Source organism: Lissotriton vulgaris, chromosome 4_1, assembly GCF_964263255.1.
Source record: "Lissotriton vulgaris chromosome 4_1, aLisVul1.2, whole genome shotgun sequence".
Taxonomy (NCBI): domain Eukaryota; kingdom Metazoa; phylum Chordata; class Amphibia; order Caudata; family Salamandridae; genus Lissotriton; species Lissotriton vulgaris.
In genome coordinates this window covers 2,061,374,458-2,061,388,102 of record NC_141691.1, presented here as the reverse complement: position 1 = coordinate 2,061,388,102, position 13,645 = coordinate 2,061,374,458, and the positions used below count along the sequence as shown (strand labels likewise).

General features: G+C 49.6%; 1 protein-coding gene across 2 annotated transcripts in view; it reads left to right on the top strand.

The window, feature by feature from the left end:
- Positions 1-13,645, top strand: part of LOC147724977 (E3 ubiquitin-protein ligase TRIM39-like) — a 170,350-nt gene that overhangs the window by 143,617 nt on the left and 13,088 nt on the right. For both annotated transcript variants that reach the window (XM_086966456.1, XM_086966457.1), the window contains exon 5: positions 7,193-7,311. In XM_086966456.1, coding sequence (XP_086822582.1) covers positions 7,193-7,311 — 119 coding nt within the window. The remainder of the gene's footprint in view (positions 1-7,192; positions 7,312-13,645) is intronic.

Below are 13,645 nucleotides of genomic sequence, written 5' to 3'. Positions count from 1 at the left end.
CGCGATCTTTGGTCAGACATAGTATGGAATGCGGTGCCCTGATCGAAGATCTAGGGGCTAAATTGGCATTCGTTACTGAAGCCTGCACGGATGATGCATCCGGACCGGATATAGTTAAGGCATCACCCCCCTGGCTTCCTATGCCATACAGTCAACAGGCAGGGTAAGAAAGGAGGGAGGCTGTCAGTAATCTATCACGACTCCATAAAGAGGATGTTTTAAACAATCACTAAAGGGGGTTGTGAAGCCTTGAGCTTCTCTCTCTCCCTTCCACATAAGGAGAATTTATGGGGAGTTCTGTTATATCGGCCACCAGGACCGCGGAAATCCTTCATTGATGTAGTGTGCAATCTGATGGAGGAAGGTATAAGTGATAGTTCCTTCTCCATATTGGGTGACTTTAATTTCCATTTGGAAGACCATGCAGAATTAGATACAAAGGAGTTACTTGATCTCATGAATGGACTCGACCTTCCACAAATAGTTAAAGGAGCCACCCACACTGCTGGTCATACGCTGGATGGGATTTTTTCTAATCACCCACAGCTATCGGTGACGGATTTGTTTCCTGTAGTATGGTCGGATCATTCGGCCATTCTATTTGAGATAGCCTGTGCAGAGTATCAGAATAACGAAAAACAGCAACAAAAACTAGCTATTCACGCGCATGGAATAAGATTGAAGCGAAGGATCTGTCAGACCTTTTGAAATCTTCCTTGCCTTCGTTATGTGGTGAGGTGGATGCAGTTATCACCAGTTTTAATGATTGGATTAATAAAGCCCCCAAAAAACGCTTTGACAGTAAAAGGACCCACCCTTCTGCACCTTGGTATACTACTAATCTAAAAGCGCAGAAATGTTTATGCAAACACTCGGAGCGGGAATGGAGAAAGAGTTATAAGACCGAGGACAAAATTAAACATAAAGATTGTCTACAGGCATATAATCAACTGCTGCTGACATCTAAACAAGAGTACTTTGCAAGCCAAATCAAGTTAGCAGAAAATTCTGCAAAGGAACTCTTTAAAATTGTCTGTCAACTGGCCAACCCTCATTCGCCAAAAGTAGTAGAGAGTCAGGAACTCTGTGACAAAATCGCTAAATACTTTTTAGACAAAGTTGAAGACATTTTTTCAACTTTTAACAACGCCAATAGTGGTCTCTTATGATTCAGGCACGGACGTAAACTTAACTCCGCAAACACAACATGCATTAAGGGAATTCTCGCTGCTTATTAACACTGACACGATTACACTGCTGCATAATTTGAAATCTGGCTCCCCTTATGACCCCTGTCCTGTCAAAATTGCCAAAATGACCCCTCAGGTAATTATGTCAGTGCTGATTCCCCTCTTTAACAGGGTATTGGAGGAGGGCATTTTTCCAGCACACTGGAAGACTGCCTCCTTGATCCCGCTGTTGAAGAAACCAAATCTGGATCCCACAGACGTTCGTAACTTCAGGCCCATTTCTCGGCTACCTTTCCCAGCCAAAATGCTAGAGAAATGGATAAATAAACATCTGAGTAGCTACTTATATGAGGCTGATGTGCTTGATTGTACTCAATATGGCTCCCGGGAGGGTCCTAGTACAGAAACTGCTCTTCTAAAATCAACTGATGAGATAAGGAAAACGCGAGATCAGGGGGGTAAAGCAGCAATGATCATGCTTGATCTCTCCGCTTCGTTTGACACGGTCCATCGTGCACTGCTGATGGACCGTCTGTCAGCCTGCGGAGTAAAGAATTCTGCCTGGAAGGTCTTAAAATCGTTCTTTTCTGGGCGGAAGCAGATAGTAGCCCTCAGAGACTTCTGCTCCACTCCTTTTCATCTTCCCTGTGGGGTCCCTCAGGGTTCACCACTAAGTCCAATCTTTTTCAATGTGTATGTATCGTCACTGGCCCCACTGATAAGATCTTATGGGTTCCAGCTTACATCGTATGCGGACGATACGCAGATAGTGGTATCCCTCCTCCCCGGATTAGAAGGAGCGGTTAGCCACAAGTTACACGATTGCATGGAAGCAGTGGGATTATGGATGGCCAGCAATTTTCTGAAATTAAACTCTGACAAGACTGAGGTCATCCTATTTGGTAATGACATCAGTATTTGGACCCCAAAATGCTGGCCAAACTCCCTGGGTCCTCTACCCGTTCCCTCCACAAAGGTGAAGAACCTGGGAGTGTACCTGGATGACAGATTGGGCATGAGGAAACAAATAAACGGTCGCTCCCTCTCCCACTCCCTGGGCCCACGCTCTAAGACTGCTACTGACCGCATTTGGGTATCGTTGCTAGCGCTGTGGATTACTGTGTTAGCGCTGTGTGTGCATTTAAGGCTAGCTCTCTCTGTATAGCGCTGTGTATCAGTGTGATAGCGCTGTGTGGGCATTCATCCTAACTCGCTCTATGTAGCGCTGTGTGTTGTCTGTGGTGGCGCAGTGTTTTACATCACATCGTGGCACTTTTTGAAGACACTGTAACTGACCTGTATTGGCATTTAGCGCTGCTCGCTCCGCTCCGCATTGCTGTAGGCGCTCTGATCCCATTTGCTGCCCCTGCCTCAGTTTCACTTTCACCCTCCATCTTGTCTGTGTTGGTGCTCCCTGGGCCGCCCCTCCTCCCCGCTACCGCCTCCCAGCTGCTGCCCCTCCCACACACGAATAGAGGGCTCCTCAACTCTCCTGACCAACTGTGACCGCCCGGACTTGCTCCAGAACGGTCGCTCCCTCTCCCACTCCCTGGGCCCACGCTCTAAGACTGTTACTGACCGCATTTGGGTATCGTTGCTAGCGCTGTGGATTACTGTGTTAGCGCTGTGTGTGCATTTAAGGCTAGCTCTCTCTGTATAGCGCTGTGTATCAGTGTGATAGCGCTGTGTGGGCATTCATCCTAACTCGCTCTATGTAGCGCTGTGTGTTGTCTGTGGTGGCGCAGTGTTTTACATCACATCGTGGCACTTTTTGAAGACACTGTAACTGACCTGTATTGGCATTTAGCGCTGCTCGCTCCGCTCCGCATTGCTGTAGGCGCTCTGATCCCATTTGCTGCCCCTGCCTCAGTTTCACTTTCACCCTCCATCTTGTCTGTGTTGGTGCTCCCTGGGCCGCCCCTCCTCCCCGCTACCGCCTCCCAGCTGCTGCCCCTCCCACGCTCCGCCCCCTTCACCATCCATTTATGACCAATGACTTAACGCGCAGCGTCTACGCGCAGCGACCGCGCCCCATTCGCGCCGAAGGTGCGCCAAAGGTAAGCCCGTCTACGCCCGTCCGCGCCTGGACCGCGCCCAGCGCCAGAGCCCCTGGTCCTCGTACCACCCACCCCTCCCGCATTACTTACGATGCCACCACCCTCCTAGCCCTCAACCCCGGCCGCTCCCTCAACTGCGCCCAAGCTGCTCCTGGACACACCCATGGACCCTTTTCCTGCTACTCCTGCAAGTTCGACGGCACCAAGAACAACCCCTCATCTACGAAATCACAGCAGATATCCGATCCCAACCACCTACAATGCATCCTGCTCAACACCCGCTCGGTCCACAGACACGCCATTGACCTCTGGAATCTACTCGACACCATCTCTCTGGACGTCGCCTTCCTAACAGAAACATGGATGAATGCCTCTTCAGCCCCAGACATCACCATTGCCATCCCGGAAGGCTATAAGATCATTCGCAAAGACCGTACCGGCCACACAGGAGGAGGCATCGCTATCGTCCATAAGAAATCCATCCGCATCTCAACCAGCTCAGACGTCAATCTCGCCAACTCTGAACACCTTCACTTCCAGATCCACATCGACCCCAAGACCACACTCAGAGGCACCCTCCTTTACAGGCCACCAGGAGCCCGCGCACAATTTAGTGAAGACATCCCGGACTTCATCACTCCACACGCGCTCCCCTCCGAGGACTACATCCTTTTGGGAGACCTCAACTTTCACCTTGAAAAGAACAACGACCGCAACACCACCACCCTTTTGGACAACCTCGCAAACCTCGGACTTAAACAACTTGTCACTACCCCCACCCACATCGCAGGTCACACACTCGACCCTATCTTCACCTCCAGCAAGCATGTTTCCTTCAGCCACACCACAGCTCTCCTTTGGACTGACCACAGCTGCGTTCACTTCACCTACAACAAGCCCACATCCAACAACCACCCCCAACCCACTCTGCAAAGAAACTGGAACAAAATCACCATCGACCAGATCTCCTCATCGCTTCTTCAAAAGCCCCCTGCCCACTCCTCAAACCCAGACCAAGCAGCCACCAACCTCACCCAATGGTTATCCAACAGCGCCGACATCCTAGCACCACTGAAAAAACGACTAATCAAACTAGGCAGCAAAAAGGCCTCCTGGTTCAACGATGACCTTAAGAAATCGAAGAAACTCTGTCGCTCCCTCGAGAAGGCCTGGAAAAAAGACCCAAACACCAGCACCAAGGACGCCTTCAAAAACGCCACCCGCATACACCACCAACTAATCCGAAATGCCAAGAAAGCAGCCTTCAAGGACCGTCTAGATAACAACGCCCACAACAGCAAGGAATTATTCAACATCGTCAAGGAATTTACCAACCCCTCAGCCAACTCCAACGACATCACCTCCTCTCAAGCCCTCTGCGACTCCCTAGCCTCATTCTTCCACAACAAAATTGCAGACATCCACAACAGCTTCGACAACCAACCCGGAGACCAACCCACCCAATCCCCTGCAGGACCCCCACCCCCCCTGAACATCCTCAATGACTGGAAGCCAATCTCCACTGAAGACACCATCCGTCTGATGAACTCTATCCACTCAGGATCCCCCACTGACCCTTGCCCTCACCACATCTTTAACAAAGCAGACTCCATTATTGCACCGCACCTCCGAGACGTCATCAACTGCTCCCTCAACTCCGCAACCTTCCCGGAAAGCTGGAAACATGCCGAACTCAGCGCCCTCCTGAAGAAACCCACAGCTGACCCCACCGAACTCAAAAACTATCGCCCTATCTCACTCCTTCCATTCCCGGCCAAAGTCATCGAGAAAGCTGTCAACAACCAGCTCGCCGCATTCCTCGAAACCAACAAATCCCTCGACTCCTCACAGTCCGGCTTCCGAGCCAAGCACAGCACCGAAACCGCCCTCATCGCAGCAACAGACGACATTCGAACTCTACTGGACAATGGAGACACAGTCGCCCTCATCCTCCTCGACCTCTCCGCAGCCTTCGACACAGTCTGCCATAGCACCCTTCTACAGCGCCTCAAAAACATGGAATCCAAGGAAAAGCACTGGAATGGATCACCTCGTTCCTCTCCGGAAGAACCCAGAGAGTCCGCCTTCCACCATTCAAGTCAGAGGCTACTGAAGTCATCTGCGGCGTACCTCAAGGGTCCTCACTCAGTCCCACCCTCTTCAACATTTACATGAGCCGCCTCGCGGCCATCGCACGCCAACATAACCTCAACATCATCTCCTACGCCGACGACACTCAACTGATCCTATCACTCACCAGAGACCCTAACACGGCCAAAACCAACCTACACGAAGGAATGAAAGAAGTAGCCGAATGGATGAAGCACAGCCGTCTGAAACTGAACTCAGACAAAACAGAAGTCCTCATCTTAGGTACCTCCCCCTCCGCCTGGGACGACTCTTGGTGGCCAGAGGCCCTTGGAAAGGCACCCATCCCGACGGACCACGCACGGAACCTGGGCGTCATCCTGGATTCCTCACTCTCGATGAACAGACAAGTCAACGCCGTTTCTTCATCTTGCTTCAACATTCTTCGCATGCTCAAAAAAAACATTTCGCTGGATCCCTACCGAAACTAGAAAAACAGTCACCCACACTCTGGTCATGAGCCGACTGGACTACGGAAACACCCTCTACGCCGGCACCACCGCAAAACTCCAGAGAAAACTACAACGCATCCAGAACGCCTCAGCCAGACTCATATTAGACATCCCGCGTAAAGAACACATCTCTGATCACCTGAAAAACCTCCACTGGCTCCCCGTCAATAAGAGGATCACTTTCCGGCTCCTAACACACGCACACAAAGCACTCTACGAAATCGGACCCGAATGCCTCAACACACGACTATCCTTCTACACCCCCTCCCGCCAGCTACGATCCTCCAACCAAGCCCTTGCCACTGTACCTCGCATCAACAAAACCACCATGGGAGGTAGATCCTTCTCCTACCTAGCAGCTAAAACTTGGAACTCACTTCCCACTCACCTTCGCCTTACTCAGAACCACCTAGCATTCAGGAAGCAACTCAAAACGTGGATATTCGACAAGTAACTCCCCACCCTTCTTCAAGCGCCTTGAGACCCTCTGGGTATGTAGCGCGCTATACAAATCTTTTGACTTGACTTGACTTGACTTGTTTCTTCTACGATGTTCACTATTAGAACCACTAAGAAAATTCTCCCTTTCTTGCCCAAGGAGAGTCAGCAGACCGTGGTCACGGCACTTGTCATGTCAAGACTTGATTACTGCAACAGCCTCTATTTAAACATCCAAGAGAGGCTGTTGCAGAGGTTACAGTTGTTGCCGAACATGGCTGCCAGGCTGATTTCCGGCATACCTAAATTCTCCCCCATCTCTATTGAAATTCGCAAACTTCACTGGTTACCGGTAAGACAACGGATACAGTTCAAATCTTTGTGCCTTGTTTTCAGATCTCCTCAGAAGCAGGGCCCACTGTATCTTCAGGACCAACTGCAATGGTACTCACCATCTAGATCCTTGCGCTCATCAGTAAGAGTACCACCGGTGAAAAAGGCCCGTTGGGGTGGTAAGAGATTTGTGGCGGGTGCAGCAAAACTTTGGAATCGGCTCCCCGCTCATTTGAGGTGCTGCACCGATTTACTCCCCTTTAGAAAAATGCTTAAGACCTGGTTATTCTAGAATATCTTTCCTGACCGTGCAAAAGACAAAAACAACTAGTATCAGGTCACAATTGAAAGCAAAAAGTTTAGGGGTGAACCAGCCAAAAGGGCCAAGTCCAACACTTTGGATACCCATACAGCTGTCATTATTGTGTGTGTGGTAACACGAGCAAAGTTCTGTCCTTCAGGCACTCCTTACAGTATTTTATTTCTAATAACTGAGTGATTGTGCTGTTCCTTTTCAGATCCTGCAGCCTCTGAGTGTTCTGTGGCACTTAAAAAGATGTGTGTGTCCTTTCAGGTGTAAGGAGGTGAAGTTTCAAGGTCGAGAGCAGGACATGAAGAGAAGAAGAGAAAAAGAAACAAGTATTGAAATTGTCAAGCTTCGGAAACTGGAAGAGGAAATGAAGAAGTATAAAGGTGAATGAACTTTAGGTGAATGTTATTATGTTTGGGAGTCCACACTAAGACATGTTTGGGTTGACACCATCTACAACGGGGGGGCAACAGGTGCAAAATTAACCCCCACACAGATGTGTAATAAGACCCCTTCCAAATCCAGAACTACTGGCTGTCGCCCAAACCAGGAGCCATGAAAATGGCTAACAATTCAAAGGGATCCCTTCAGAGGCGAGCTCGATCATGGACACAATGAAACTAACGTGTGTCTGATCCTGGGGCCTGTATAAGCTGCAGTACAGTCCTCTCACCGTGAGAGGCTGCATAGTGTGAACTTCTAATCAGAGGAATGCCTGGTCTGTGTATGCAGCCTACTGCACCTACTGCATCTAGTGCACCTACTGTCCTGGGAGGGTTTCTGCATCCTTAGACCCTGTGTGTCTGATCCTAGGACTTGAATAAGCTGCAGTACATTCCCCTCACTGGGAGTCGCTGTATAGTGTGAACTTTTTATCAGAACAAGTCCTGCTGTACTCTGTCTGTGTACTGTAGATCAGGGTAACCTCTCGTGCAGTGCAGTTTTCAATGCAGTGTGATATCTGATGCTCATTTGTACCTGAAGCATCAGAAAATAAAACATGATCCAAACCTCAAAATTTGCCCTCATGCTAGCTGATATCCTGATCCTGTGATGTGGCAACAGCACACCTGACATGGCAAAGCCTAATCGTCTACAGAACCTTCTGCCTGCCCTTACCCAGGCACACAAAATTCAAAGGGGCCAATAAGCATTGCACCTCATTCAGTGTCCTCGTATGAGATAATCTAGCCTGTTCTAACAAAGCTAGCATTTCCAATATTCTTGTGTGCGGCAGCCTGGCTTCCATTTTCACTGTATCTAATTCTATGCCTAGATAAGTCAAGCAACAACTAGGCCCTTCTGTTTTTCAGCTGCCAATGGCACACTCTGGTCCTTTGCTACAATTTCAAAATCTCGTAAAGCTTTCTTGCACTGCTGCGAGCCATGAATAGGAAATCATCTAGGTAATGCATCCCCTCCAAATTACCAGTTTTGAACGAGAAAACCCATTGCAGGCGAGTACTGAAAGTCTCAAATAAACTGCATGAAATGGCACAACACATAAGTAGTACTTTGTCAACAAAAAATTGTCCTCTGAAATAGATACCAAGCAATGAAAAGTCTGAAGGCATAAACGCAGATTTAATGTTGCATTTTGCCAGTTCGGTATTGGCACCCATTTTCTGCATCATACTCAAGGCTGCGTCTACAGAGGCAAATTTAACCATAGTATCCTCTTTAGCAATAAAATCGTTTATAGACAAACCTTGCGGCCAAGATAAATGTTGAATCATTCTAAATTCACCTTTTTTAGGAATGACTCCAAGCGGGGATATAATAAGGTTTTCTAAGGCCCAGTTCTCAAATGGACCTACCATTCGACCTTCATTAACTTCCGACAATAATTTGTCTTTGAACAATTGAGGATATTAGTTGACAGGCTTTACATTTTTTTTAAATCTGAGGCATCTAGGGGCTTGATAACCTAACTTGAACCCTTCTTTGAAGCGCCACTCCAACTTAGAAGCATCATTTGAATAAGGATAAAACTTCAACCAGAAACACAACCTTGTGTTCAGGTTGAAATGCAAAACCTCTCCACCTGCCTTGGCCAAACCCACTCCAGTTGCTCTGATCCCCAAAGCATTGCAATATGGCGTGTGTGCCACCGCATCTAGAGCATTTGTGTTTATATTTGCAGGGGTTCTTTTGGCAATAACCCCTGTTGAAATTCCAACAGGCACCTGACATGACTCCCTGAGATTTATTCCAGATCCCCACACCCGAGGTGCGTCTACCAAGAAAAGGCAGAGGAGCTACTGCCAAACCGCTCGCTGTATGCATTGAAGAAGGAGACCTCTGAGGATACATCCATTGAACCCAGAGCTCGTTGTCTACTTCTCCCCAAGCCTTTCAGGGAAAAGTACCAATCTAAACTCTTCATCGTAAAGAAGCCAAGCAAAACTGCCGAATTCAGTATATGCTTTATTATTGTGTCTAGGTATTTGAATATTGCCACAGATCTCTCTGGGAACTTTTCGCAATACACGCTAGCGAAAATAAGGAGAAGCCATGAATCAAATTTGTAGGTACCCTCGGCCTCCTTGCTAGCTTCCATGCCTCCTCTCTAGAACCCTCTTTTGACTGCATTTTCCTGTGGAGTAATTTGAAAATATTTACGAACTCCCCTTTCCAAATTATTTCTTTACTACTCTTGCTTAAGTGTGAACCTAAAGGCATAGATAAACCCATATGCGGTAAACGCTTCCAAGGCGTACTGTAGAGCAGGGTTCTCCAGTGTCGCTTCTGGAGGGCCCGATCCATGCCAGATTTGTTAACTAACTATATTTATGTAAATGTGGATAAGCTAAAAATCTGACATGGATCCAGCCCTCCAGGACCGGCACTGGAGACCCTGTTGTAGAGTGCGGTCTACATTGTGGATTGTAGTAGTTAGTCCATTGTGCTCTCTGGTGCAGTGCGCTGTATAGCCCACAGTGCTCTCTGGTGCAGTGCGCTCTTTTGTAACATGCCCTCGTGTTAGAAATGGGATTTCTGGTTGGCTAAGGCTTGCGCCAAAGCCAGACAGAAACCATCACTCTAGTCAGGGCAAGGAAGTCACCCGCCAAAGATAACCCCTGCTCACCCCCTGGTAGCTTGGCACGAGCAGTCAGGCTTATCTCGGAGGCATTGTGGAGAAGTGTGGCTCAGGGGTTAGAGGCGGCAGACCCGGAAGCTGAGATCGGTCCTGGACCAGGGTTCATTTCCCTGCCTCGGCGGGTCTTGGGCTCAAAAGTTCCACGGACTCGATAATTCTCGCTCCGGTGCCTTCTCGACTCACGGGTTCACACTCTGCGACTCTGGGCAATAGCTTGCTTAATCTCCACAACAGCCCCTCGCGGCGGGATGCCTGGCTTTCACCTTGTGGATACCCTGCCGGGGTTATCTCACAGGGGAATACCAGGACGGGTTCCCTAAGCAAGCGCCGGGAAACCCTTTGTGGGTAGCTGTGCGCTATATAAGCTCAAACACATTTACATTTACATTGTAAATTAAGCATTTCGCACACACCCACCAGCAACAACATCCCAGGCCCCCTACTAAAGGAACTCCACACAAGGTTATTTAAAAAATAGCCTTTGTATTATCAAAACGCATCAGAATCACAGGATGTACATTGTGCCAACCGGCACAGGCAATATTTACAAGGGATTATGTACACCTGACAGGGCCACATGGACCACTGTCAGGATCAGCACTCGGCAAGGAAATAGTACATTAGATACATTTGTAAAAGTAAAACGTACAACCAGTAAACCCTGATAATCACTGCACTTGCAACAGTCTGCGTCATGAAATCCATCATACACAGTATCTCATCAATCTAACTACATTAGACCCTCACCACCTAAGTAAAACCTACACTAGGGGTGTAAATCGCACAGGGAAGTACAATCTCCCTAACATTAACCTAAACAGGTAAAACAACCTCCTTTGCAGAAATACTGTCTAGAAGCATCAAACACAGGGTGCGCAAAACATACTACACACAGTACATTTCCTAACACCCAAAACATTAGCACATAAATCACCATAGCACATAAATCACATCAAGGTGCAGGTTGCGCCATTGCACCAAAACCTAAACGTAGCAGCTGCCCACTACTTGCTGGGCAGCTGAGGACAAGAACAAAGCCTAAACGCTGCAGCTGGCACTAAGTGCTGCGCAGCTGTGGAAGGCCAAGGTAGGGGCGAAGGAGTGCGACTCACTCCTGAGTCCAAAGACATGTCCCTAGAAAGAAAACCTAAACAGTGCAGCTGCCCACTACTTGCTGGGCAGCTGTGGCTCAAAACTGTGACATGGGCTCTCACTGGCCCTCAGGAACAACAATGTTCCAAAACGTGGGACCCCTCTAGGGCAATACTGCGCAGAACGGTGGAGCCCTCTAGGCTCTAAAACTCACTGTGGCCCTCAGGGGCAAGGGCACTTGCCCTCGGGACCCCCGCTGGGGTCTTCTACATCATTATAGCCATCGCTGGAGCCACGCTTGGCTCGATTTACTATGGGGGGCGGGGGAGCCACCTGGGCTCCTTGAACAAATGGGGCCTGTTTGGAGCCACACCGGGCTCGTAAAGAGAGCATACCCCACTGTGGGAGCGGCCCACTGAGGTCCCGGGGCCGCTCTTGACTCGGTGCCCACACTGGCACCACTTCTGTCGCCTCCCCCAAAGCCCCCCCCCGCCCCCCGAGCCCTACTCACCGGCTCAGTTGGGGGAGGTTCTCTCTCTCGGGCGGCGGTAGCGCTTTGCGGGGCTCTCTCTCCTCATGGTAGCCCCGCCTTCACAATGCGCCCTCTTCACCCGGTCCCCCATCTCGGGACTGGGACTTAGTTTGTGGAGCCTTCGTAGCTCCGGGGCAACCCTGTCTGGGTGGACACTAAACTTTCGTTTGACAGCCATGTTAATAAAATTGTAGGGAAATGCTTTGGGGTCATGAAAACTCTCAATCGTACCCTGGACCTCCTCCCTTTGGAGTCAAGGCATACCATGACTCAGGCACTAATAACCTCTCGCATTGATTATGGTAACGTGCTTCTTCTGGGAACCTCGGAAAAGAACATCAGGAGACTGCAGGTATTACAAAATTCTGCAGCACGGTTAGTGCTGAGACTTCCCAGAAGAGCACCTTCTAAACCTACCTTGGCTACCCTCCATTGGTTGCCTACTAGGAAGAGAATCCTATTTAAAGCACTTCTCTGGTGCTATAGAATTATCTCTCATAAAGCACCAGCCTACTTGTCTGACCTTGCCGTTCCCTACGAGCCTAACAGATCCCTTCGCTCCATGGGAATGGGTCTGCTCAAGATCCCTCGTATAAAAAAAGCAAGAATGGGAGGCCGCTCCTTCCGCTCGCTGGCAGCAAACAAATGGAACTCCCATCCCACTTACATACGATTAGCGAATAATGAGTCCACATTTAGAAAACTGCTAAAAACCTATCTATTCGCCCTTTAGCTCCTCTCCCACTCATACTCTGACTCTTTCTCCACAGCGCGGGGACACGCCGGGAGGCGTCACCAGGCGCTTTACAAACCCCTTTAAGAATAATAATAATAATATTAATAATAACCCTCCTTCCAAGGCTCCCCCAATCAGAGCGCGGCGGTGGGCGGGACTGGCTGGAAGCAAGCAGGAGTCCCGCCCCGCTCCAGGCGCCCGGCCACCTGACTTCCGGTTTTTGGCAGAAACAGGCAGTGGCGGTGATTTTGGCATCAGAAAACGAGGGGTGGGCACCCTCAGTAAACAATCAAAAAGTAGAAGCCGGGTAGGCACCCGCTAAGGCTCCTAAAAATGGGGTGGCACCCGTAAATAATTAAATAAGCGGGATGGGCACGTCAGGGGCCACAAAAGAGCAGGAGCGCTTCCCCCTGAGGGAACACGACAGCGCTCTGCCCATAACGCAAAAATAAACAACAACTACAAAATCCCCCAAAGAAGGATCCCCCAGACTAAAGGGTCCCAGCAGTCCTGGGCATCAGGAGGGGCAATGCAAGGCCCAGGGGCCAGCACACAGGGCACTCCAGCAAGGAGACAGCCCCCATGGCGGTCCCTCCTGGGCCCCCCCAGCAGCAAGCCCCCTCCTGTTAGGATCCAGCAAGAACTCCAGGCATCCAGGGGCTGGGCAGAGCAACCCTTCCCCTGGGTCCCAGCAGCAGCACGCCCCTGGTAGAGTCAAGTCCGGAAACAAGAACATTTTACATGAGGTCACAGCCTCTTTTTATACACACATTTCCTTTGTCTAAAGGTGCAGGCAAGGGGCGAACCAGATGCAACTGGTTCTGGAGCACTTTGTTTCCCTCAGCCCCTCTGCCTATTCACAGGGTGGGTCAGGGACATCAGACACCACAGGGGGTGGATCCAGTATTGTAGAGGGAAGGCCCAGCCCTATTCAGGACCCAGGTGCACTCCTCCCTGCCATCAACCAGCAGATCTCTCCATTCACCACCGGGGCAGACCCATCCTGACTCCTAGAGCCAAGCACACCAGCCAATCACAAGCCAGAAATTCAAATCACATTCACTGCAGAGACAGGCCAACTTCTAGAAGTGGCACTTCCACACTAGACACAATAAATACGCACACATCATCTCGCAGCATTTAATCACACGAGTCCGCACATACCAAACTCAACCCTACACTCTCCACATATCTGGAACTATCATGGACACACATACCCCCTAACATTCCTATGGTAGAGCAGGCAAATCTAACACA